Source organism: Python bivittatus, unplaced genomic scaffold (genome assembly GCF_059951505.1).
Source record: "Python bivittatus isolate LINGU-HERP-01145 unplaced genomic scaffold, Pbiv_v1 ctg000630_np1212, whole genome shotgun sequence".
Taxonomy (NCBI): Eukaryota; Metazoa; Chordata; class Lepidosauria; order Squamata; family Pythonidae; genus Python; species Python bivittatus.
The window spans coordinates 107,307-135,219 of NW_028277091.1; the positions used below are offsets into that span (position 1 = coordinate 107,307).

General features: G+C 44.9%; 1 protein-coding gene across 1 annotated transcript; it reads right to left on the bottom strand.

The window, feature by feature from the left end:
- Positions 1–11,103: 11,103 nt before the first annotated feature.
- LOC148214529 (ceramide synthase 4-like) lies at positions 11,104–26,747 on the bottom strand. Its single transcript, XM_088151041.1, is given in 12 exon segments — positions 11,104–11,405; positions 11,407–11,559; positions 13,112–13,268; positions 13,918–14,024; positions 14,631–14,759; positions 15,095–15,187; positions 17,379–17,429; positions 17,670–17,727; positions 18,580–18,698; positions 20,365–20,482; positions 23,826–23,999; positions 25,157–26,747. Coding segments are annotated over 12 exon segments (1,248 nt in total). The 5' UTR covers positions 25,207–26,747; the 3' UTR covers positions 11,104–11,366.
- Positions 26,748–27,913: the final 1,166 nt, after the last annotated feature.

Sequence of the window (27,913 nt, forward strand, 5' to 3'; positions counted from 1 at the left end):
CATCTAAGCACTAACCAGGCTTGATCCTGACTGGCTTTTCAGGTTCAGCCAAGGTTGGCCAGCTGCCCGTAAGATATGCCGATTCGCAGCGAGGAGGCATTGTGTAAGGAGTGGAAATTTCCTTTTAACAAAACCTCCTGGTCACAAGGCTTTCTGATACTTAAGGGTTCAAGTGATCAGGCTTGGATTTGAATGTGCTTACAAAAAGGAAGGGGTCACGCCAAGGGGAGACCTGGGAATGAGAGAGAATGAAACAAGTGTTGCCTTTTGTTGGTAAGAATGTGTGAATCAGGGAAGGAAGGAAGATAACCACACAAAGGACAGAGATTTAGCGGAGACAGGATGGTCCTGGGCCTTGAATAATAATGTGTTCATTTTAGGCGTCTCGGATAGGTTGTGAACTCGGATTTCCCCCCCAGGGCAAAAACGAGGCAGGACCAACGCGACGTGTGAAGGGGTGCATAAAAACCTTGCCGAACTTTCTCATGGTGCGCTTCTTGCAGCCTGCGAGCTGAGAAGTGTCAGCCTTTGCAAACGCTTGGAAAGAAACGTTGCCTTTCCAAATGCAAGGAGGATTATTTCTGCAGCTTTGTTCCACACAACTGGGGGCTCGTCCGGGATCCTGAAGCGGCGTTCGGTAGGTCTGGGGCTGCAGGCCCTCTCTTGGGAGGCGCCCTGCTGATTTCAGCAGCCGAAGGGGAGCTGAAACCTTCGGATCCCGTTGCCCCGGACCGGATTGGAAATAGTGGTTCGGAAGGGCATGTGGACTAGGCTGAATTCCTGACTGGCATTTTTCCCACCAAAAACGGCCGAGACCTGAAAATCGTGCACGAAAGCAGGTAAGTCACTGGGTAACCTATGGAGATCATTGATCAATCGGTAGGTCCATCTTTGGGAGATGTTCTTATAAGAGAAGGGGAAGTAAGAATTAAACCATGTGAAACAGGAACAGAACAAACAACTAACGTAAGACGATCAGAGAGAAGTAATAAAGGTAAACCTCCGGAAAGATACGGATTTTGTGAAAATTTGCAAGAACCAGTAAATTGGGAAGAAATTAGTAAGTTACTGATCTTAGAAAGAGAAAAATGGATAGAAGCTATGGAGGAGGAATATCAGTCTTTACAACAAAATCATGTTTGGACCCTTACTGAATTACCTCCTAATAGACAGGCTATTGGAAATAAATGGGTATATAATATCAAATATAATTCAGATGGAAGTACAGTGGTACCTCTAGTTATGAACTTAATCCGTTCCGTGACTCTGGTTGCAACTCGAGTTGGTCGCAACTCGAGTTAAATTTTCCCATAAGGTTCAATGTAAATACGATTAATCCGTTCTGCCCTCTGAATTTGGTCGCACCACGAGGCAAATTTCCCCATAAGGTTCAATGTAAATACGGCTAATCCGCCCTCCGAATTGGGTCGCACCATGAGGCAAATTTCCCCCATAAGGTTCAATGTAAATACATACGGTTAAACAGTTCTGAAACATATGCATTTTATTTTTGAACAACAAAAACATGAAAATAGTCGAGATGGTCGACTTCGCCATCTTGTACTCCAAGGCCAGATCAGTCACACGAATACCACGATCGTGCTTTTCTATAATGTCCTTCTTAAGTTCGATCGTCACTTTTTTCTTCAAAGCCTTATTCTTGCCAAGCCTGCTCTGCATTTTCTTTGGAGCGATGCTGACAAGCACACCAAACACCTTCTAACGCCACAAAACACACCACAAGCCTCACCGAACGTCTCCTTGCTACCGCAATCTCACCCACAGGAAGCTGCGACCGTGTGGCAGCAGAGAAAATGGCCGCGGATCTGGTTCATAACTCGAGGCAGAGTTCGCAAGTCGAGGTAAATTTTTGGGGCTGGAGCTGGTCGTATCTCAAAAAATTCATAAGGAGGGGCGTTCGTAACTTGAGGTACCACTGTATAGATAAATATAAGGCACGTTTGGTTGCGAAAGGTTTTTCCCAGAAATATGGAGTTGACCATTTTGATACATTTGCACCAGTGGTCAATGATACAACATTTAGGACATTTCTTCATGTTGCTTGTTCAAGAAATATGTTTGTAGAACATCTATATGTTAAAACAGCTTTTCTGAATGGAGATCTTTTAGAAGAAATGTATATGGTGCAACCTGAAGGATTTCAAAACATTGGACAAGAAAATCTTCTTTGTAAACTTAATAAGCGTATGTATGGGCTTAAACAATCAGCCAAAAGTTGGTAGGATAAGTTAACAAACCTTTTATATCCTCAAGAATTTAAACAAGGAAAGGCTGATCCCTGCTTCTATATGAGACTTAAGAATGGACAATATCAATATATCCTGACCTATGTAGATGATTTCTTAAGATGTCGTCAACACAAGGAGGATATTAATGAAATAGCTAATAAATTAAAGACTGAAATAGAAATTAAACAGCTTGGAGAAGTAAAATATTATTTAGGAATGGAAATTGAAAAACTGAATGATGGAAGTTTTCTCTTAAGTCAGAAGCAAAAGATCATGGTCTTTATAGAATTTATTGGCATGAAAAATTGTAAAGCTGTAAGTACTCCATTAGAATTAACTTATTTAAAATTGAAGGACGAACAGTTATTTACAGATCATGGTAAATACCAAGAAGCTATAGGTAAACCTCTTTATTTGAGTAACACCACGAGACCTGATATTGCAGCAGCCGTTAATCTTTTAAGTAGAAAAGTGAGTTCACCAAACCATCGTGATTGGAATGCTATGAAGAGAGTGGCGAGATACTTGAAAGGAACTGAGGACTTAAGACGGAAGAAATCATCTTGTGAAAATCCCAGATTAGTTGCATACAGGGATGCTAGCTGGGGAGAAGAGTCCGTGGAATATAGGTCAACTAGTGGATATCTGTTTTATTTTGGAAATAATCTTGTTGACTGGACTAGTAGGAAACAGACGGTTGTGGCTCAATCCTCAGCGGAAGCAGAATGTAGATCAGCAGCGAATGCGTGCAACGATTTGGAATGGATTCTTCACTTGTTAAAGGACTTTGGTATTAATGAACCTACACCAGTTGTGATGTTTGAAGACAACCAAGCCTATATTACTATATGTAAAGGAGAACGTATTAAGGCGAGAAGAAGAGCGATTGGATTAAGGTGTTGATTTGTAAAGGATTTATACCAGAAGGGACTTATAGATATTGTATATTGTCCGACTAATGAAATGGTCGCTGACATTTCAATCAAGCCATGGACAAGAGAAAAGTTTGTACATTTTCGTGAAATGTTGAATATGTTTAATTCTAGTTAACAATGATTATGCTGCTAAGATCTTGAGGAGGGGGGTTGGATATTTGCAAGGTCTACAGCTTTCATAGAGTTACCTGCAGAGTGAACAAGAGGTTGCTTTTTGGCTGTGAACAGAACTGAATCAGGTGGCGAACTCTGTAGAAGAGAAGTCTTTTTCTTCTTCCTTGCTCTGCTTTTCTGCTTTTTCCTTGTAGGCTCATGGCTTAATTCCCTGCTGTCTTGGTATATTTGTATTGTATTATGTATTTGTTTGTTGTTACTTTTATGTATAGTTGAAGATGTGTGTGATGCCTAATTTTTCTCTTTTGTATCTTTTGAAATAGATGTAAAGGTTGATATTTATATTTCATGTCATCTCTTAATGTTATTACACAACAGTAACAACAGTCACAATAGCAATTACGCCGACGTAAGCTGGCGTCGCGGCGGTACGGTGTGTGATCTTGAGCTCTCAAGATCGCAGCCGATATCTCCGGTGCTGGACGGTCCTGAAGGACCCAAGCCATCCCGTAGAGACGGCGACTATATAGGGCACGTCCTGTAGATCCCAGGGACACCGAAAAGTCCCGGGTTGATCCAGGAGAAGCCCCTAAAACCAGCGACGGAGCGGCAGCCATCAAGACTGCAAAAGCCGGGACAGCTCCAAAACGGAAGAAGAAAGACAAAGTGTGTCAACCGGGTGAGATGGACTTTTACTATCTAACTTTTCTTAGAGAACACCCTAAGTAATTTAAAGAGAATTTTTAAAATTGAAGAAAAGTGGGACTAAGCGGCGAGATTGAGCTTTAAAAAAAAAAATTTTTTTAGTTTTTCAACTTTCCCTTTTTATTGGACTTGAATTTGGGAAAGTGTTTTTTTTTTTCTTTCTTAAAAAAAATTCAACTGGATTGGCTTTTCTTTTCGATATTTAACAATTTTCGATTTCAAGCTTCTTCTTCAGGACTAATTTCTTTTACTGCCTTAAGAAACATATATATATGTTTGGCTTTGGGAAATAGGGAAAGTGGAGTGGAGAGAAAGTTAAGGAAAGAAAGTAGCACTGCCATCTAGAGGCTTGGATATATTGTTTTCTCTACTGTGACTTGTTTTATCTATATTCAAGGACTTTGAGCTTTCTAAAAAGATAGTGGGACGTGCATGATAAACTGTTTATACAGGTGCCATCCGAACAACTATAAATAAGAAAGCGGAGTTGAAAGTGGATTTTGAAAATGTTTAAGATGGGAAGCTTGATCTAGTCAAAAGAGCCTTGGACACTTAGTGGCAGTAGCTCATTTCTTGCTAGAAGTTTTGGGGGTTTTTTCTACCCTCTCTTCAGCTGGATTTTTAGAGAGACTTAGCTTTTTTTTCCTTCCTTTTTTTTTTTACTTTTTTATTTGTATATTATTGGATTAAGGTAGACAAGTGCCTGAAGATTTTTTCCCTTTTCCCTTCTTTTCCTGTTTCCTGTTTCCTTTTTCCCTTTTTATTGTTTTTTATTTTTATCTTTTGGAGTAGTAGCTGTGGTTCTTGCCTTTTTTCTTTCCTCCTTTTCTCTTTTCTGCAGTTTCAAGCATCAAGATGAGCAGGAAAATAATAGCCCCAACTTCATCAACATCAGTAGTTTCCTCCTCATCACCTGGGAGACAACGCTCAATCCAGACAATGATACAACAGGAAAAAGAGAAGGAAGTGACATTGCAGGCAATTATGCAAGAAATCCAGAAGATTGGAAAGAGGATGGAGAATATTGAGCATAGAATTGAAAAGACAGATGAAAGTATACAACAGATGATGATAAAATATGAGGAGAGATTCAAGAAAATCGAAGATGAAGAAATACAAAGAGATAAGAAAATTGGAGATATCGATACTCGATTGAGTGAAGTCGAAAAAGGCAGGAGTGAACTACTAGGATGGGAAACTGATAAATCAGAATACTATTTGAGATTTCAAAATATAGAGGAAGAAAAAGGTGAAAATCTTGCAGAAACAATGACAGAAATATTGGCAGAAGCATTGGAGATAACTAAAGAGAAGATGATGGATGGGATGGATGAAATTTTTCGTGTTTACACAAGATATGCAATGAGAAATAAGCTACCAAGAGAAGTACATATAAGATTTACCAAAAAAACCACTAAGGCACAGATACTTCAGGTGGCAAGAGAGAAAACACTAAAGTACAAAGACAAAGAAATTGTAGTCCTGAAGCAGGTGCCAAGAAGAGTAAGAGAGATAAGAAGGCAATACTCATTCTTGACTAAAGAGCTACTCAAAAGAGGAGTAAACTACAGATGGCTGATTCCAGAAGGTCTCCAGTTTACCTGGCAGGAACAAAGACAAAGAGTTGATACAGTCCAAAAAGCAGAGCTATTTTATTCAGAATTCTTCAGAGGAAAAGAAGAAGACACACAAAAGGAAGAATCGTTAATTGAGTTTCAAGAAGAATGTGTGGCAGTAATTGAAAAAGAAAAAGAAGGAAGTGTGGTAGATGGTGTTCCCAGAGAGCAACGAGAAGTAAGATCTACTAGAGCAATTAAACCCTCGTACAAAGCTTAACATGGAGGAAAGAAAATTGATTACGATCAATATAAATGGACTCAATTTAGCTACTAAAAGAAGGAAAGTATTCCATAAATTAGAGAAGTTAAAGTTTGATATAATTTGTCTGCAGGAAGTACATATCAAAAAACAACATGAATACTTGCTGCAGCAAAAAAAATTAGGTAAATTATTCACTTCTTTGACACAGTGTAAAAAAAGAGGTGTGGTCTTATATATTAGAGATTCAATGTTGGCAGAACAAATTTATGCAGATGATGATGGAAGGATTCTGATGGTTGAAATAATAGATAATAATGTTAAAACTCTTTTAATTGCAATTTATGCTCCCAATGACAACCAAGAAGAATTTTACAGGAAATTACATATGAAAATAGTTGACTTGGACTATGCTAATATTTGTATGATGGGAGATTTCAAAGGAATAATCAATGATCAATTGGATTACAAAACACAGAAATCGACAAAGAGAACTAGGAAGACACTGCCAAAATCCTTCCTTCGAATGATAGAAGAAATAAATTTGAAAGATGCATGGAGAGAAAGAAATCTGGCAAATAAGCAATACACTTTTTATTCAAATAGACATGCATCTTGGTCTAGAATTGATATGGTATGGATGTCAGCGGATTTATTTGCCAACATTCGAGAAATTGAAATACAAACAAGTACTTGGGCCGACCACAACCCAATGGTAGTTATCTGGAAAGGACAACGGAAGAGATCTAGATGGACCTTAAATAACAGGATACTAGAAGAAAAAGATTTTAAACAGAAAATAGAGAAAGAACTTGCCTTCTTTTTTAATGAAAATAAAAAAGAGGATACATCATTACAGAATCTTTGGGACACAATGAAGGCCTATACAAGAGGTTTGATAATAGATTATACAAGGAAAAGAAACATAATGCAGAAAAAGACCTTTAAATTATTGGAGGATGACCATAAAAAACTTGAAGAAGAGTTTCAGAAATCCCCGCCAAAAAAAGACATTAACGCTAAAATGGATTTAATTAAACATAAAATGGGACTAATGGAAAAGGAGGAACTAGCACAAAAAATCAGAAGCGCTAAACAGAACTACTTTGAAGATGCAAATAAACCAGGCAGGTGGCTAGCTTACACACTGAGAAAGGAGAGAGAATCAAAAAGGATTAATCAATTGATAAATGAAGAAGAACAGATCTGCTTTGGTAATGAGGGCAAGAAAAAAATTATACAAGATTACTATGGAAAATTGTACTACCAAGAGAATGTTCAAGAAGAAGTAAGACAATATTTACAGAAAGCGAAATTACCCCAGATACCTAAAGACATTGAAATAATGTTAGAGGGGAATATAACTATGATGGAACTAACAGAAGCTTTTAAAAAGCAGAATGTTGGGAAAGCCCCAGGTCCAGATGGGCTGCCAGTGGAATTCTACAAAACCTTTCAGGACATATTGAGCCTCCAACTATTGGAAGTCATGAATGAAGTTATGACAAAGAAGAGGATACCTAAAACATGGACTGAAGCATACATTACACGTATACCGAAGGAGGACACTGACCCACAACAGGTTAAAAATTATAGACCTTATAATCTCTATTAAATTCAGATTATAAAATTTTTGCTTCAATTTTGGCAGAGAGACTGAAAAGATATTTAAATAATTTTATCCATGCCGATCAAAACGGATTTCTGCCAAAGAGACAAATTAAAGACAATATGAGAGTAATTCTGGACACTTTGGAGTATTATGAGGCACATCCTGAAAAGCAAATGGCCTTGATATTTTTAGACGTACAGAAAGCCTTTGACAATGTGAGTTGGCGATTTATGTTATTGCAATTGGCACAAATGGGCTTTGGCAAAAATTTTACTCAAGCCATTGAAACAATATACCATAAGCAGACTGCAAAGGTCATGATAAACGGAGATTTAACAGAACAGATAGACATAACAAAAGGGACGAGACAAGGCTGTCCACTATCGCCTCTGTTGTTTGTTTTAACATTAGAAGTGTTGAATAGGAATATAAGAGAAGAGAAAGAAATAAAAGGAATGAAAATCAAAAAGGAAGAGTACAAATTGCAAGCTTTTGCGGATGACCTAGTATTTATACTAGAGGATCCATTGGAAACAGCACCCAAATTAATTGAAAAGACAGAAGAATATGGAAAAGTAGCAGGTTTAAAAATAAATAGATAAAACAAAGATATTAACAAAGAATATGTTAGCAAGGCGAAAGAAAGAACTGGAAGAAGTCCTAGAAATACAGGTCACAAACAGGGTTAAGTACCTAGGGATATATATTACACCAAGATGTAGTACATTGAAGGAGGATAATTATGTTAAACTCAAATGACAGGTCGCAACAGACTTGATAAAATGGGAGAACCTACAATTATCAATGATTGGGAGAATATCCACCATTAAGATGAATATATTGCCTAGGATATTATATCTATTCCAGACAATTCCTACTCGTCTAGGGAAAGAGTTCTTTGATGACCTAAATAAAATTGTATTGAAATACATTTGGCAGGGTAAAAAAGCAAGAATAAAGCTTAAACTACTACAAGACGCAAGAGTAAGAGGTGGGTTTGCCTTGCCTAACTGGGAATTATATTACCAGGTGACAAATTTGATGTGGGTAAAGGATTGGATAACTTTAAGAAATAACAGATTATTGACCTTAGAGGGACATGACCTGTTGTTGGGCTGGCATGCTTTCCTATGGTATAAGGGAACGAAAACACAGGGCTATTTTAGAAGCCATTATATTCGAGAGACATTGTTTTTAAACTGGGAGAAGACAAGAAGACAATATTACTTAAAAGTTCCACGATGGATATCCACTACTGAAGCCTTCTCTTATCCAATAACATATAAAAAGGAACAAACAGTTAGATATACTGAGATATTGAATGAAAAGGGTGAACTTAAAACTATGCAAGCGTTGGAAGAACAAGGTAGAAAAATGAATTGGTTTTCATATTTGCAAATACAATCTAGATTTGATAAAGATTTTAAAGCAGAAGGTATCTATGATAAGCTGACTGTTTTAGATAAAATTTTCATGGGTACTGATGAAAAGGTGATTAAAAAACTTTATGGACATTTACTAGAATTTAAAATGGAGGAAGAACAGGTCAAAGAAACAATGATTGCATGGGGGAAAATTTTTGGATATGGAATTGATTTAGAGAAGTGGCAAAAACGATGGTCTCAAAACTATAAAATGACAATGTCAACTGCATATAAAGAAAACTTGTATAAGATGTTTTACAGGTGGCATTTACCCCCAGCAAGGATCGCGAGAATGTTAAGAACAAGTCCGATAAATGTTGGAAGTGTCATCAGATACCCGGCTCATATTACCATATGTGGACATGTTCAGAAGCCAAAAGATATTGGATTAAAATCCACACATGGCTGGAAAAAAATGACAAAACAACACATAGACTTTAAACCAAAGACATTTTTACTGGGAATTATACCGGAAACATACAGTAAAGAATTGAAATATCTGATTGTAAATGTTTTGACAGTGGCTAGAATTGTATTTGCTAAGAATTGGAAGAATGAAAAAGTACCTATGCAGGAGGAAGTTATTAAGAAAATTATGGAATGTGCTGAGATGAGTAAATTGACATTTGAAATTAGAGAGCAAGAAGACAAACAATTTTATATGATATGGGATTTGTTTTATCAATGGTTGGACGAAAAGATATAGTAATGTAATAGATTAGGAAATTATATAATAGAAACTCGATAAACTGATATAAATTACTATATATATAATCAATGGACAAAAATGATACAAATCTTATAATGAAAGCTGGTGTTATAGACTAGTCACAAATGATTAATAATTGATAACTGATAAATATATAAATATATGTTGGATAAATAATATGAGAATCTATATAAATGGTGAGTGAAGACTATGAAAGGATGGCACAAATGATTGGTAACTGGCTGACACACGGTTTAAGATGGAAGATGGTTTTTATGTTTTTTATGTTCTTGTTTGTTTATGTATGTTTGTGTTGTACAAAATAAAAAACTTTAAAAAAAAAGAAATTTGGAAGAAGTCAGCGGTCTTAGTGCAAAGGGGGTCAGAGAGTTGAGACGGGGTGATAGGATCTTCACCCCCTTTTTTACATGTGTTGCCATTGCCATCTTGACCTTTTTGACCCCTCCCCTACAGATATCGCTGGAAGGTACTTAGGGGAGGGCAGAAGACGTGGGGGGGCGGTATGGACAAGCCTTGTTCTCTCTCCTCCCGTAATCCAGCGTACAGATTTAAGCTACAGGAAGGCAGAATCTGAGCAACTCCTGGAGGGTGAGACCAAGGAAAAGATGGGCTCCCTTCACGGGACGCGTTCAGGCGGTCGACGGACGGCCATTTCTTGGGGATGCTTTAATGAGGCTCCCTGCCCAGAGCAGAGGATGGACTCGGGGATCAAACCTTGTCTTTAAAGGAAATCAGGTAGCTGCAACTCATCCTATTGATTTCTGGTCCTGGTTTCCGTGGCTGTGCTTCCTTTTCTGTGCCCTAACTCACCAGCGACCACATCTCCTCTAGTTTATTCTCCAGGCTGGTGCCCTCCAAATCTCTTGAGCTACAAGTCCCATCAACTCCTAGCTAGCAGGCCCAAGAGATTGTGGGCACTCAAGGCCATCCTCGGAGGGCACCTAGTTGGTGAAGGCATACACAGATACTGGCTCCTGCTCCAGCTGGTCCTTCTCAGAGATGCCTCCAAACTGCCACCTTCTCCCCTTGCCTTCTTTTCCTGCTGCCCACATCCTCCAAAAACAAAGGGCTTTGGACCTTCTCCTACAATCCAAGATGCCAACGCCCCATGCAGACCTTCTCCTTGCCTTTGTTGCCCTGCCCAACACGTGGCCCTGGCTCTCGGGAGACTCCACCACTGCTTGGGTGATCATTATCTCCCTCTTGGGACTGGGCTATCTACATATTCCTTGCTCTCCCCATCCGCAAGGTTTCTGAGCCAGGAATCTACAGCGCCTTGCCAGCTTTTGAGCCACCCAAGAGGGGCGCTCCAGTGATCTTGCCGATCATCTGGATAGGCTTTGCTCCTTCTTGCTGCTGCTCTTGGGGTCTTCAGAAGATCAAGCAAGAGTGACTGAAGCAGCACACAGCTTCGGCCAGGGGGCTCGAGTGATGCCCTTCCAGGCCTAGGAAGAGCTCAGGCAAGCAGAGGGAACGTCAGCCTTCCCAAGTAGGCCAGACAGGAACCACGACCAGATGAGCTAATTCTACTTTATTGTAAGGCTACATTAACAGAATCTTGCAAGTCTGGAAGTACAGTTCTCCTGCTGTCTCATTTACAGCCTGATAAGTGAGGGAGGTTCCTTTCTTTCTCAGCCTCTTATGTAGCTGTGGGCTATGCCCCCTTTTATCTGATCATTTGGTAGGCAGCATCTCTTCCTCTGCCTCCCAAGGTCATTCCCACATAGCATTACAGGGAAGGGCAGGAGGGAGCAATGATCAGGGGCTCGGCTGGCTGGGCTATCTGGCTTTGGTGTGGCCGCTGGAGGGGGAGCCCCCTGTTCAGTTCCAAGTGCGCTCTCTTGGTGATGAAGGGCAGGTGGGGGTTGGCCTGGGGATTGACTGTGCTGTTTTTCTGCTCTGCCTTCTGGCCCGCCTCTTCCTCTTCCTCATCCTCGCTGCCCTCTGAGTCACTCCGCACATCCTTTTCCATCTGCAAGAGAGAAACAGAGCCGCAGCCGCCCTTCGGTCCTGCTCGGCTGGAGTCCATTTGGGGGACACAGAACTGGCCTTTTCCATTGGGGATGCACAACTTTTGTACAACCCAAGGGCCACACCAGGCATTGCGTGGCTTGCAGGAAAGCCCAGGGCTCTTTGGGGCGAGGGGTTCACAAGTTTAAGGGGGCATGGGGGCTTTAACAACCTGCAAGGCTAAGACATCCATTTCACCTCTGGCATCTCTCCAAACCCTCAAAAATGCCACCATGGTCATCCCCCTCTCCTGAGGCTCTGGGGCTGAGGGACACAGTAGGGATCCTGCTGGACCTCAGCTGGTCTCTGGTCCACATTTTTGGACCCATTTGGTATGATGAAAACAAAGATGGTGGCACTCCTTAGAAAATTACAAGAGGGACCTGCAACTGAGATGCTGCAGCATGGAGCGGTTCAGTCCACCTTTTCAGCGACTCCATTCTGTTTCTTAGCAGTTTTAGTGTGCTTGCTTGGGTGTCGTGGGGGAGCAGAGGATCCCTACTTTTAGTTATTTCCTGAAGGTATTTTGCATCTCTGCAGAGTTTCCAGTCCTTCCACACCCACCGAGCTCACCTTTTATGTGTACATGGTGCTGTTGGGACCTTACAAGCACAACACTCCTGCCTGGCTGCTGGCAATAGAAAGAGCGCTAGGATCGGTTCTCTTCACCCCACATGCCAAGCCAGGCCAGCTACGATTTCATTGCTGTATTCCCACAGTGTGTGGAGCTGAATTAATGTCACTTGTGGTCAGCTTTATTTCTCATTGTGTTTTGATGGCAAAATTGGGTTAGTTCACAATTCCATGTCTTGTGAAGACAAGAAGAAATTATTTGATTCAGCAATGCAGGTCAAGCAGGTTGTGGAAAATGTTTGGCAGAATGTTGCCTCCTTTCCGACGCCACTCGCATGTGGGTGGGTGCTGCCACGTGTGGCCTCCTCAGACATCTCGCAGGGACAGTGATAGGGGTATCCAGCCTCCTGTTGCTTCCTCAGGGCCCAAACGGGGGTGGGAGGGGTGGGGGAGCTGACCTGGGTCTCCCAAGCTCATGGGGCAGCCAAACAGATGCCTGTCCTGGCCGGGAGGGCCATCCGCGCTGAAAGGTGCCATCCTTGGACAGCCCCAGGTACACTGAACACCAGCCTTGCACAAGCATCACCAGCCTTGCACAAGCATCAGGACGGATGATCGACAGCACAGGAACCCCCCACTGAATTTCCCTCTCCCATCCCCCCTCTTAACTGACTGCATGATCAGCATCTGGGCAGCGGGCATTTTGAAGAGCAGAGCAGAGCAAATCTCTGCCCCGCAGAGCTTACAGTCTACAGTTCAGACTGGGAGAAATGAGAGGTGACAAGGAGGAGAGGCACGTGAGGCCGGGGAGAGCGAGGATCTGCAGAACCAAAGAATCGGGCATCCAGCGCGACAGCGGAGAGGACCTGAAAGTGCAGCAGGGTAAAAGGAAAGCAATTTCTGGTCTCCCACCTCCCCAAGTGCCCAATTTCTGCCCTTACCTTTCCATGGATCAGGAACCTATAAACCATGCGAATGATCAAGGACAGCCAGAAGAGATCAAGGAGCTGCAGGATTATCAGAAGGGCGTTGAAGAAGTAGTAGCCGAAAAAAGGCTGGAAGAGCTCCGTGAAATAGTAACACGTGTTGTAGAGAATCCTTGGGGGGATTGCAAAAAGGAGGAGGAAAAGGGTTACGCTTGTAATGCTGCTCAGCACTGTTTAAGGCTGGGATAATCAATCGGGTCAGGAATTCTGGCAGGGCGGTATGTATTAGGGCTTCAAAAATGAGAACTGATGATCTGAATGGCTTCAACCAAAATTGATGTTGAAATAATTTAATGGAGAAGAATAGATGCTCTGCCTTTAGCGACAACAATCAGGACCAGCAACTAGGTCGTTAAAGAAAGAAAGCTCATTAATGGAAAGACAGGTCCCAAAGTTACTTTCTCATCACTGTCGTAACTGTGAATGGTCACTAAATGAGGCAGTCGCTAAAAGAGGATGACCTCCAGTGACATTCTGTGGCTATTTTATCCTTCAGCCCCCCGTCCCTCCCTCAACCACCAACCTTTTATTTCCCGAAAATTATCACTGCTACTCCTGCAACCTGAGGAGTTTTCCTGGCCTTGATGTCACCTCCCACTTCTGGTGGTTTGATGGGCTACATGGAGTTCAAACTGCTACTTGTAGAGAGCAATGACAAGCTGAGGTGTCCCAAGGTGTGTGGGGGTGTCAAAAAAGTCAAGATGGCGCTGCGACTGTACCATCAAAGCCCTGCCCTTTTTGCATGCACTCCCAAAACGTACTTGTAAGGAAAAATCACCAGGCGAGTGAACAGGAACACTACGGAGAACGTGACAAAGAGTGTGTTGCAAGTCTTCTGCCACTTCAGGTAGTTAAACATCTTTGTGGCCTGAGGAAAAAGAGAAAGAAAGAAGCAGAAATTGTTGAGCGGCTGAGGTTCCTATTGTGAAAGGACTTGACTTTCAGGATTCGGGTTCAGGTTTCTCTACATTTAGACTGCAGCGCCCATCTTCTCTCTCCCACGAAGGATGCTGGGAATTGTAGTTTGGGGAATATGTAAATGCCCAAGAGAAACATGGCCATAGGTTAGCTTACAAGCCTGTCTTAGTCTCCAGCAGCTCAAACCTGTTCCAAACCTCCGGTGCTGAATGGAGACCAAGGGCAAAGTCATTGTTTCAGACTGAAAACTGGGCATCTGAAATATGAAACAATTCCAGCTTGAATCGCTTTGCATGCTGATGCTATCTCTGAATTGCTTAGGCGTATTATTTCTCTTCCTTCAAACAAGCCTTAAACTGGGACTACAGCACCCATAATTTAGCCAGTCCCAACACTTCCGACGGCCTGCAGGAAGGAGAAGGCTAGTATAAATTCCTTTCTTGATTTATTTCCTTTTTCCAAAGAACATGAAAGAGTTTTTTTTCAAAAAGAGAAGGGGAAGAATCTGTTCTTCCTTCTTGGGGTAGAGGAGGAGTGTTCCTGAGCATTAACTTACATACATGAAACAATCCGGAACATCGTGTAGAATCATGACAAGCGAACCGATACGGATGTAATTGACGCAGTATGAGAAGCTGATGAGGAAGAGGGTGGCCCCATGGTGGACAATTTCCTCACGAAAGTCCTGCAACAAGAGAGAGGATTCAACTGATGGATTTTGTGGCTGCTCGTCGGGGCCAGACAACCCCGTTATGGGGAAGGGGTTTAGAGAGGAATGTTTTTCATCTGCAGATGCACCCAGCTAGTGCCCTCGTTTTTCACTTTTTCTCTTCATTTGATTGATTCTGCAGTTTTAAAATTAGCCGCGCAGAGTCTCCTTGGCGAGATGGGCAGCCACTTAAATCGACTGAAAGGCACAAATGCTGGTTGTGGGCCAAAAGGAGAAACCGTGTTCCCTCCTGGATCCGAACGGGGCTTCCTGACCAGCCGGACTGATCTCTTCCGCCAGAGACCACTCACCGTCCGTTTCACTTGAAAAGGCAGCATGACGGCCAAGGAGCAGTAGAAGGAGAACTGCGTGAGGTAGTAGCCACAAATGCTGGCCTGGAGACGCTGCAACGCACAAGGGGACGGGTGGAAGGAAGAGAAACGGTGTCATGCAATCCCAGCTCTCAGCTTCCCAAGCTAAGATAAAGCAGGCCTGGCTGGGGAATTCTTTGGAGTTGGAGTCCACACATCTTAAAGGTCCCAGGTGTGAGAAACACTGTCCTCGAGAGCCCCTACAAGCAGGGTCTTCCCTTGACATTTCATTTCTATCCCCCTTTTACTTTTCAGCCCCTTCCCCCTGCTTTTTGTGCAATGCTCTAGAGAGGAAAGGGGGCAATGGGGATGAGGATGGAGGTCCGAGGCAGTGACATGAGGTTGGGAAGAGGTCATAACAACGCAACCGGCCAGACCTTCCACACGGGTACATTGTAGATGCACAACGATGAGTTCTGAATTGGTCAAGCTGTGAGGTCAGAGCAGACCTGCAGGGTTTCTCCTTTCTAGCTGCATGCAAAAGTTGAGCCAACCCTGGTCAAATCACAGCTTGTGCTAGAGGTTAGGAGGAATGCCGCGACTGTGCCAGATGTCGGTCAGAGGAGTGGGCTGCCACGTGAAGGAACGGGTTCTGCTTTGTTGGGAGGAAAGGCTGGAGGGTCGTCTGTCCGAGTTGCTCTACTACTGTACAGTGTTTTTCCAACCTGGCAACTTTAAGATGCTGGCTGGGGAATTCTGGGAGTTGGAGTCCACACATCTTAAAGTTGTCAAATTGGAAAAGCGTTTGCTCGTGCACTGAGCAGGGGCTGAACTAGACAAACTCCAAGTCTTTCCAGCTCTGTGATTCTGTAATTTCGCCCAGTAGTTTGTAGCACCTCTTTGAGCAGAAACCACAGGGTCCAAACATTTCCTGTAGGATCTTCCTAAGACCTTTTCTAATCTTGCTTTTGGAATTGTTTGCAGCTACTCTGCCCCTTCCCACGTCTCAAATTATAATTGTTTTTTGTGCTTTCAAGAACCATGAGCTCTTCTAAGCAGTTGTCTGAGTGTTTGAAAATGAGGGTAATTCACTCTTACAAAGCTGGGAAGGGAGGGAGGGAGATGATAGATGAGAGAGAGATGAGAGAGACTTAGAAAACTAAACCCCCCAGTGAGCCATTTCAGCCATGAGAACCATTGTTCAGAAATGGAAGTTACACAGACTTGATCAAATCATGGCAACACCTGGAACAGCAAGAAAGCCTTTGCTAAAACTGGCTCCAAACTGGTCAGATTGGGAAATAGAGCCTATGGACAATCTGTTGAAAAGTTAGCTGACACTGGAGTGGTTATCTGCTGGTCCACAGCACAGAATTGTTCATACAACTGCGCAGAAGGAAAGATGTCTCCAATGTCTTTGCAAAACCATGGTCTCACGTGTGCAGAGGAAAACCTCTCAGTGGCCTTCTTGGTCCTTAAACCTAAATATCACTGAACATATGGGGGGAGACCTTAAATATGCAGTACACGGAAGGAAAATCTTTCTCAGCTAGGAGAGTTCTGAAAGGAAGAGTAGGAAAATTCCAACCCAGGAATAGAAAGACTCTTTGGTGGCTAGAAAAAAACATTTGGAAGCTCTTATTTCTGCTAATGGTGATGTAACAAAGTCCTGGTGCGAAGAGCATCCAAAATTCCGCATCTACCACATTCACCCTTTTCTTACTTTGAATCTGTACACAACTGCACCGCAATAGTAAGGAGGCATCCACATTTGCAGAAAGGTGTGGTGTTCAACTTTCTACCATGTAGCCCCTGTGTCAGCTGTTGTTCACTTAGGGATTCACTGACATCTATAACCTTTTGCAAATTACTCTAGGTTCATTCGGGGTGGCTGGTATACACTATTTTTCATCTCTCCCCCTCCTGAGCACACCATCCTATGATTTTGCCTAGGATAACATGTTGGTAGAACTTGTTCTCATGTAATATTCCATTTATTTGTTTGTTTGTGTGCTTGTTTACTCAATTTATTAGCCTCCCATCTCCCTTTATCCAAGTGACTCTAGGCGGCGTAAAACAAGGTTGTATAACTATTTAATCCCTTAGGTGGGTTGCTTTTTAGCTGTAAGAGATGGAAAGGATTGAATTTTTAAGGCATGAATAAATGCTGTGTATGGAAAGGCAGGATACATTGCAGTTTCATGCCATTTTTATGGAGGGGGGTGTAAATTGATGAACGCTTTTCCACTGAAATGTTCGTTCAAATGTCTCCCTGACTCCTTACCTGCTGTGGGTACCCAACCCAACATTGCTGGAGATCCCAGAACCAGGGTTTCTGCAAGAAGACACAATTCATTAGGGATCACGTCATACCAGCCCACCAACACTTCCCTGGAGCTAGTTTGAAAAAGGTTGAAAAATGGACACTTTTTTTCTCAAACTCCCTACTTTTTCTAATCCAAAAGGGAAGCACAAATGTTGGGGGCTGGGAGGCAGAGAAGAGTCAGCTACATTACACGCGTTCAAGTATCTTTTTTGATGACAACCAACAGGTGGGGAAAGCGTTGGAACTCACATCGTAAAGGATGGCCAACCCCGTGCAGAAGGAAATAAAATGGTAGGTGTCTCTCCAGCTGGAAAACAATCAGAAAATACATCAGGGCACATTGGACAGCAATCCGGGAGATCCAGGGATTGCAGAGCTAGAAGGGAACGCAAAGGTCATCTAGTCCATCTGACTGGGTGCAAGACATCTCCTGCTCCGACGGCCCTCATTCCACCCTCTGAAGCGGTGAAGAAGTTTTCCAATGCTTAGCTTTTCTTGTACTTGAGCCGCTTGGTCCAAATTCTGACCTCTAGAACAATCCAAAATTCCTCTTCCCTTCCCTGAATCTGATTGTTACATAAACACTGAAAATGAAGATTTCGTCAACTCCTGGTGAAGTCATGGAGGCTTCTACAGATTTTCATTTTTTGGCTAGCACTGCTCTTTTCTCGGATACTTTCCCATTTCCACTCTAGCCCACAGACCTGGGATTTCTTCCCATCCAAGTATTAACCAGGTTTGACCCTGTTTACCTTCCAAATGAGAACCCAATCCCACATCCTAACAGGGCTAGACACCTGGTTCAGTTGGGGATCACACATGGAGCACTGGGGATACGGGGGGTGGATTCTTCAGCAGTTGCAGTAGGAGACACGCCTGTCTGTCCACAAACTGCCCGCCCTCCTTGGCACGGCCAGTCACAAACCACCCACCAGATGTGCTCTCTAACAACCCAATGGGGCCCTCAACTGCTTGGGGGGCCAAAGGCACTGCTGCACATATTATAACACTTCCCTTTGCATCACACAAACTTCCTTCTGGAATCATTCACAATCCTCTTGGAGGGTCCGATGGGACAGAGATCCTGCTGGGCACTAAGGGGTGCACCGGTGCCCACGGGCTGCCCGTTGACCACCCAGCCCCAACAGCTCCCACTCACCCGGCTTCACAGAATTTCTTCGTCAAGCTGGGCCGGTCCTGATTCAGGCGGCATCGAAACCACCTTTCTACTTGCCTTGCCTGGAGGTCGCACTGCTTGGCCAAGCTGCTGACTTCCCCCTGGAACGCAGGACGCAGAAGCAGGTCAGAGGAGCTGTAGATCCGACCCCGAGACCCCCTTGCTGGGATAAGGCACAGCCCCCCTTTTTAAAAAGGGAAACTGAAGCAGTTTGCTTTGCAGAATCTCCCTGCAGCTTCCCCCCAATATTGGGGAGCAAAAAGGTCTGACGCCTTCTCTCCCCCCCAGCTGGAAAATGGGGATGCTGTGCAGATGGCAGATCTGTGACTTGCAGCTTCAGCAGCAATTTTGGCCTGAGTTAAGGGAGGTTATGTTGGTCCCACCATCAGCAGGGGCCCCAGTCGGTCGAGAAAGCCCTGCCAGGGCATGGAGGGAAAAACTAAATCGCTACCACTTGCCCATCCGGATCGCTCAGCCGCATCATCTACTTCAGTGCTGGCCGGGGAATTCTGGGAGTTGAGGTGCATCCCTTTTAGAACATACAGATCTACGTGCTCAGGGCAGAAGCCCACCTAGCTGAATGGTTTGTAAATTTTTCCTAAACTTCTCTATATCTGTCTCTGTACACACGCAGGGCTATATGCAGAGAGAGAAAGGGAGAGGGAGGGATCTTTACGGCATCAGATGGCATCTCATCAGAAAACTCCCAGGAGGCAGAGCATCCCTTAAGCCCATTGGTCTCCCTCTGATCCCCTCTCGGGTGTTGGGGTTTTAACTCCAATTTCCAGGGTAGAAATTCCAGGTCTTGCACCCTTGCAATACATGCCGCTTGCTAAAAGGAGTCAAACCGAAAACACCTCAACCCCACTGCTGGTCTTTCATGGTTGTCACACTTCTATGCGCGCACACACACACACACAAAAGCACACACAGGCGCACTTTAACTGGGTTCAGTGCTTCAGGGTGTGCGCCTCAGAGTTCAAGAAGATTTGCTGCCCTAACAACCCTTTAAAGACATTGACTGCGAGGAAAACGGAGCAGATCTCTCTGGGATCAGCCTTAGAAAGACGTCCTTCTTTGCTCTTTCCAGCAGCAGAAGCAGAATCGCCTTAGACGATCCGCGTTGGCCTGGGGAACTCACTGCTACAGGACGCTTGCAAGGCCACCAACTTTCCTCTCTCTTTTTTGCTTTTCCCCCTTCTTCGGATTTAGAGAATGTGCAGGGCTGAGCCGCGGGAACTGCCGCTCTCCAGCTCAGGCCAGAAACAGGGATCCTATTTGCAGCCCAAACAGCCCAACCGGAACAAAATTGGTGGCTTGAGCAGGTTGGGGGCACCAAAAGCTTAGGCAGACCAAAAGCCTAGGAAATGAACTGTTCATGGAGGGGGAGGAACCAAAAGACACAATAAAGGGACATGAGGAGGCTCAAACTCTGTAACAACAGAGTGCCATTTTCTCTTTCGCGGACTGATTCAACGGGGACGGTACATTCAAAAAGAATAAGAAAATACACCCACCCACACACAGCCCTTTTACGTGCTATTAAATCTAGATGAAATAGAAAGATACTGTTCCATAACATTTATACTGCATAAAGACAGTTTAAACAGCAACCAAGAATGGATCTCTTGCATCCATATTTTCCATATTTTGGGAGTATCGTTCAATATCACCTTTACATCTCTAGCAACTGCGGTTTTCCCCAGAGGTGAGGCCAGAGGTTTAGCCCCTTTTGCCACACCTTCCAAGACGTGGGAAGAAACTCACCTTTTGGGGACGTTTCCTCCGCTTCCTGTAAAAGGCTTCCAGGATGGGGTTTGGAGAAGGTTTCTGCCGCGCCTTTTCTCGCAGGCCCAGTTTTCTGCTCAGGGGCGCGCCGATGTGCCTGGGAAAGGGAACGGCTTGGGTCAGACAAACGCTGGCTAACGTTAGCCGGCCCTTGGCTTCCTCGTTTCACGCTCCGCTCAGGAACAGGCACGTGAAACCAAAGCAAGGGAAACAAGGCTCCTGAGCATCAGCTGCTTGTCAAAAAAATTGGTGAACTATAATAAGGAATACAACGGCTGCGACAGAATAAAGTAGTATTTGAATAATAGTGATTAAGATCACACTTAAGGGAGTATAATGTGAACATAGCAGGAGCTCAGTCCCTTAACATATTATTAAATCTAGACCATACAGAAGCATATTGCTGTCTTCTCCCTTTTACAATATAAAGACATTTCAAAAACGGATAGAGAACATATTTCCTGAATTCATTCTTTAACATCAGGCGTGAGATTAACCCTAGCAAGACTGAGTGGCTTTGGGTTCTGGGTCCCCCTGGTTCCGGCCATTCTCCGTCTCTTGTTCTGGACGGGGCTGCACTGCCCCAAACAGGACCAGTGAGCAATTTGGGGGTCCTCCCGGACTTGTGGCTCCTGTTCAAGGAACTGGTAGCAGCCAAGAGTGGGGGGGGGCTTGACCGAGTTTCACATTGTGCCCCAATTGTGCCCTTTCTGGACTAGGAGGTGATTAGGATCAATAAGGAATGTCAGGAATGATGACGACGATGATGATGATGATGATGATGATGATGATGACGATGATGATGATACCAATAGAAGCGAATATGTGTAGGGTTGAACTGCGGAGTCCTTGGGGTTCTCTGAGCTGGGTTCTTTTCTTGCAAACGCTTCATTACCCGGCTAGATAACATCTTCAGTACTAGAATGGGTGAGGTTTGCTCTGGTTATGTGCTGTGGCCTGCCTTGCCAGTGCTGCTGGGCGTGCGGGTTTTGTTTTGCTCCTCTGGTAGTTCCTTGATTAGCGTCTTGTTCACTGCTTGATTGTGTGCCTGGTGGTGACCTTTGCTTATCTGGGTGATGATTGCTGGGGAGAAGATGTTCTGGTCTTTCTATTGTCTCTTTGGAATGGTATGTAGATGCTGTTTATCTCTATCTGCCTGCTAATGGCTGCCTTGTCTGAATGCCAGGCTTCCAGGAATTCCCTTGCATTTTTGGATTTGGCTTGATCTAAAATGCTGACAGTTTCCCAGTTAAAACTATGGCTAAGTCTGTCCATGTGTTGTGAGATTAAGGAGTTTTCATCATGTCTTCTGACTGCTAGTCGGTGCTCGTGGACGCGCTCTGCCAGCCTTCTGCCTGTCTGTCCTACGTAGTCTTTGTTGTAGTCCTTACACTGTATGTTGTAGATGACTCCTGTTTGTTCTTCTTGTGCTACTGAGCCTTTTGGTTTACTTACGATATTTTGGAGGGCTTTAGTTTCTTTAGTTTGTTTACTTAAGATATTTTGTTTACCAACAAATCAGAGGCACACCCATGGGATCACCACTGTCAGGACTCATAGCAAACATTGTAACGCAATACCTAGAAACTATAGTACTTCCTCACGTACAACCTAAAGTATGGATCCGGTATGTAGATGACCCCTCCGTTATAATAAAAAAGGAACAACTAGAGAAGACACATGAAACCATCAAGAACATCTTCAGAGGAATAAAAGTCACCAAAGAGGAAGAAAACAGCAACAGGCTACCCTTCCTGGATATCCTCATCAGCAAAGGAAACAACAGTAAATTAGAAACCCAAGTCTATTGGAAGACAACCCACACTAATCAAGTACTCCATTACCAAAGTAACAACCCAACCCTGCACAGGAGGAGCACGAACGCATTGCAGCAACCCAGAACAGCAGAAAAAGGAAACAGACTGTGATGGAATGGTGTTATGAAGGCCACACTCAGGGAGATAAGGGTTTACTTAGCCCCCAGGAGGAGCGTGGGAAGTTTGAGAACTTGAGACTGGCACCACCCTAAGGAATTCACGGTGTTGTGGCTGGCTGGCTTGGGAACTTGGGTTCAGTCTGGAGAGATTCTGTCTTGAGGTGGAAGCTAATAAACGCAGCAGAACTGTATTGCACTGCCTCGCGGAGTTCTTTGGGCTGAACCTGACATCAAAGAGTCTGGAGAGATTGATGTCAGCTTCAGCCCAAATAAGAGACAGTAGGGGAGGTGCTAGCCTCCTCTTCTTGAACTTCCCACGCTCCTGCTGGGGGCTAAGGAAACACTTATCTCCCTGAGCGTTGCCTTCATAACACCATTCCATCACACAGACCACCTATACAACATCTTGCAACAAAATGGATATCCAAAAAACTTTATCAAAAAGTGCCTGACCACTCAACCTACTGCAACACAACCAACACAAGCTCTGAAAAGGATCACACTGCCATACATCAGAAACGCCTCAGAAACCACCAACAGACTATTACAACCACATGGCATCTCCATAGCAGACAAGCCAACTAAAGCCCTCCAAAATATCGTAAGTAAACCAAAAGGCTCAGTAGCACAAGAAGAACAAACAGGAGTCATCTACAACATACAGTGTAAGGACTACAACAAAGACTACGTAGGACAGACAGGCAGAAGGCTGGCAGAGCGCGTCCACGAGCACCGACTAGCAGTCAGAAGACATGATGAAAACTCCTTAATCTCACAACACATGGACAGACTTAGCCATAGTTTTAACTGGGAAACTGTCAGCATTTTAGATCAAGCCAAATCCAAAAATGCAAGGGAATTCCTGGAAGCCTGGCATTCAGACAAGGCAGCCATTAGCAGGCAGATAGAGATAAAGAGCATCTACATACCATTCAAAAGAGACAATAGAAAGACCAGAACATCTTCTCCCCAGCAATCATCACCCAGATAAGCAAAGGTCACCACCAGGCACACAATCAAGCAGTGAACAAGACGCTAATCAAGGAACTACCAGAGGAGCAAAACAAAACCTGCACCCCCAGCAGCACTGGCAAGGCAGGCCACAGCACATAAACAGAGCAAACCTCACCCATTCTAGTACTGAAGATGTTATCTAGCCGGGTAATGAAGCGTTTGCAAGAAAAGAACCCAGCTCAGAGAACCCCAAGGAGTCCACCATGATGATGATGATGATGATGATGGTGATGGTGATGATGATCGTGATGATATCACTGAGGAAATTGAAAATTTCCCTTCATTCTGATTTTTGTCAATCTGTCAAATTCAGTTTGTGAAAAACGATTGCTAAAAGCAAGGTATAAAATAGGGACCTTCCACTGTTTCAACAGGCACCGGATTTTGGGTGGGGAGGGAATGAAAGCTCCCTCCAAACGGTTGGAGTCCCCATCCCCATACAGTTTGGGTCCCCGAGCTCTGGCTCGGTTTCATCTGGCCTAGAACTTGCCTTTCGAAGAAGAACTGGAGGGCGACCAGCAGGAGAGTGATGGGGAGGCCGAGCAGGAGGTGTTGGGGTTGGGGATAATGGACGTCCTCCGTTTCTTGCATGTCCTCCCAGGTGAACCCTGGAGGTAGCCAGTACTCCTGTCTCCAAAGCCACTGTGTGAGCTCCGCCATCTCCCTGGGGAGGAGAGAAGAAAGACAGGGGGTAAGATGGGGCGCTGCAAGAGTGTTTCCAGAAGGAGGGTCCTCTCTCAGCCCTTCCAAGCCAAGGCTCAGGGGAGCAGCGCTCCTCCATCTTCCCCACCTCCCAGCAGCTCTTGGAGGTAGGCCAGGTCAGGGAACAGACAGTGCAAGGACTACTGGACTCTTCTGTGACCTAGTATCATAGCATAAGCTTGAAAGCCTGCCAGAGTTTCCCTCAGCTTCCTCTTATACCAAAGAGAATCAAGGAAAAATTATCTTGAGTTTCTTTCTCACCCGCTCTTCCTTCCCGGGGCTACGTTGAGAGTTCCTTGATGGCCCTGCACTCCTCCTTCAAGATTATCGCCATACTCCTCCATAACTCCCTAGATTGAAGCCCAGGTTTGCACCCCCTCAAAGTGTACGGATTCCAACTCCCGGGATTCTCAGCCATGGCCATGCAAGCTGGGAATGCTGGGACCAGAACTCCATGCATCGAGAGGGTATCAGTATGGGGAAGCCGAGAGAATTACAGAGAGAAGATGGCAATCTTTATAATGCCCTCTCCCTGGTTAAATTCTGTCTGCAGGAGTGGAGAGAACTCCCAGGATCCTCAGGCATGGGCATGCAAGCTGGGAATGCCAGGACTGGAACTTCATGCATTGAGAGGGTGTCAGGATGGGGAAGCCGAGACTGGGTTAGACAGAGAAGACGGCAATGTTTATACTGCCCTCTCCCTGGTTAAATCCTGTCCATAGGACTGGACAGTTGCATACCAAAAATCCTTTCTAGGGAATCTCCCCCCCCCCAAAAAAGGAATGCAGCTTTATGAGAAGCAAAACGTTGGGTGAGAGATGCTAGAAGTCTTTTTTTTTATATACTAACTTTTATTAAAAGCTTTAGATACAACAATAAACATTAATACAAATTAAAAAGAAAAGAAAAAAGACCCTAAGAAAGCAACTTCCCACCCTCATCATCAGTATAAACAAATTTGTGATCTCGTCACCCCCTCTTCATTAACAGATAAAAAACTCTGCATCCCAGAACTCATCTCTTAACTGTAGGCAAATCCAGTAAGTAACGTCTTCTCCAATCCAGGTGTCAGCAAGAAGTCCAAACAGAGCCCTAAAATCACAGCATTAATTAACATACCTAAAACTCCACATCCACCTCTCAGCTCTTGGCTGTAAGCAAAGCCACATTTAAAGGGCATAAAGTGGTCCCGTATCTAGGGGAAACAAAAACACTGAAGTCTGACGTGACAAAGAGGGGCCATTTCTCATTCACAAATATCCCTTTTTCTACCATAACTGTAGGGAAAAAAGCTTAAACACCCTGTTAAGTCTAAGCAAACCCAATACAGAACATTTTCCCACTCCAAGTGCCAACAGTTCCAAAGAGATCCACCCCAAAGAGCAACATATCCCATTCAAATAAACGTTCTGCATCTCAACCCTTAACTATAAGCAAATCCACATTTAGCACATATGAAGTAATCCCAGTATCCCAATAGAAACAAAAGACTAAAATTTAATGTAACAAAGAGGGATAATTTCTCCTTTAAGAAGAACAAGTTCACCAAGAGAGAGAGAGAGAGAGTGAGCCAGTTTGGTGTTGAAGAGGCAGTTTGGTGTAGTGGTTAAGGTGGTGGCCTAGAAACCAAGAGATGGAGGGTTCTAGACCTGCTTGAGGCATAAAAAATGGGCTGGGTGATTTGGGCCAGTCCCTCTCTCTTAGCACAACCCACCTCACAGGGTTGTTGTTGTGGGGAAAATAGGAGGAGGAAGGAGTATTAGGTATGGGGAAAAAAGGCGAGATAAATATCTAAAAAAACGATAAAACCTTCCAGACTTTAAGTAAAAAGACAGTTAAATACAGATTAGGATAAAGTAACTATAGGGGAAAAAAGTATAAACACCATGTTACATGTAAGCAAATCCATCATTTTTCTAGTCCAGATATTAACAAATCCAAAAAGAAACTTCTCCCATTTTAGCCCTAGTCTAATAGATGGATTTTGGCTTCCTTCCTATTGCACCAAACCATCTTCCTCTTTCATCCAGTCAGATGATGGTTGATCCTTGTTTCAAAGTTCTTCAATACTTTATGCAGCCTCTTTTGTAAGTCCAGCAAAAAGAAATTGTTCCAACTGCTCCCTGGGATTCTCATTTTTCTTTCCTTCTTAATTTTAAAGCCTCACCCAATTTTTTTCTTTATAGCCGATGACATGTTCTTACGCAAATTCTGGTTCATGTTGTTCTCAGGGGGATTTTGTCGTGCACCATTTTCTGCAACATCTTCTGGGAAGAACAGCCTGTTCTCAAAAAGACCCCACACGGCTGGAAAAGCTGCACAAGTCCCGGTGAAGTTCCCGGTGCCATTGCTCAAAGATATCTCTGAACGCTGTTGTAAGTTCCTTGTTTTGTTAGATCGCCAGTTGTGATGGAATGGAATTATGGAGGCCAGGCTCAGGGAGATAAGCGTGTTCTTAGTTCACCGGAGGAGTGTGGGAAGATCAAGAGGATGAGGCTGGCACCTCCCTGAGGAATTCAGGGTGTCGCGGCTGGCTCGCTTGGGATCTAGGTTTGAGTCTGGGGAGATTTTCTGTATAGCGGCTAGGGCTAATAAACACAGTAGAACTGGATTTGTATTGCCTCTTGGAGTTCTTTGGGCTAAACCTGACACCAATATCAAAAACAGTTTTTCTTTCCTACAAAAATGCGTTGAAACAACCAGGACTAGAACTCACCCCTTTGGAAGTGGCAAAGCGACACCGCGATTTGGCAACCTTGGGAGGGTCGCCACCGGTCCCTGCTCCTCTGCCTTTGCAGCTGCAGGCTGCCCAGCCTCGGTTGAGCTCAGGCTCCAGGTTGGGGGTGGGGGGGGCGTGCTATTGGCTCTGCTCCTGCCCACCTTCCCGGGCTGGATTTCAGGCTGCAACTCAACGCTCAGCCAGAGAGCAAAAGAGGGGCGAGACGGTTGAAAGCAGCCTGGAGCCCCGTCCGGGCCCCCCAGAGTACATCAGGTTGCCCCTGGGGCAGAGCCGGTGGGGGCAAGACTGCCCTTCCAGGGCGCCCCTTGGCCCAATGCCGCACACTGCCCTCGGGAGCCTCCTGCCCACCCAGAGAACCAGCCTGGAGGAAGGCAGGGAGGGGGGGAGGGAGGGGAGGGCCTCTGCGTCCTCCCAGCTCCAGCCCCCCCCTCAGACCCTGCAGGCCACCCCAGAGTTCCCCTCCGCTCCCACTGACCGGCCAGCTCAGCCACTTCCCACCAGCCGCCCCTCCAAGAACTGCGAGCTTCTGCAGGACCTCTGGGTGATCTCGGGGAGCCTCCGCTGCCACCTCCTGTTCGGATCGCAACTGCATTCCCACCACCGAGGGAACCTGCGGGCTGAACTGACCCCCGCCCGGGTTCACATGGCGCCCTGAACCTGAACAAGCCCGACTGGGGCGACCCACAGCCCACTCCGCCCCGCCGCAAAAGCCCGAAGCCGACGAAGAAGCGCAGCTCAGCCCTGGACTGGAGACGCTCCTCCGGCGCTTGGCCGCCTCTGCCCCGGCGCGCTGGGGGGACGCGGCAGGGTCTCCCCCCACACACACACTGCTGATGCCCCCCGGAAGGGCACTCCCACGCTGCTGCACCCCTTCCCCATCACCCCCAGCCGGCCCTCCGGGAAGGCGGCACTGGGAGTTGAAGCTCCACTCAGGAGGAGGGTACCGGGCTGGGGGACCCCCTCTTCCCCCCCATTTCCCCGCTTGCACTGACACTGTGCCCGGCTACCTCAGGATGCGCCGGGGGGTCCCGTTTCCAACCCCTGAAGCGAGAGGCTCCCGGACCTTCGCCCCCCACCTCATGGCCCCAGGCGGCACCCCCCCCGTCCCCAGGAGGAAAAGGGAACGGCCGCTCCGG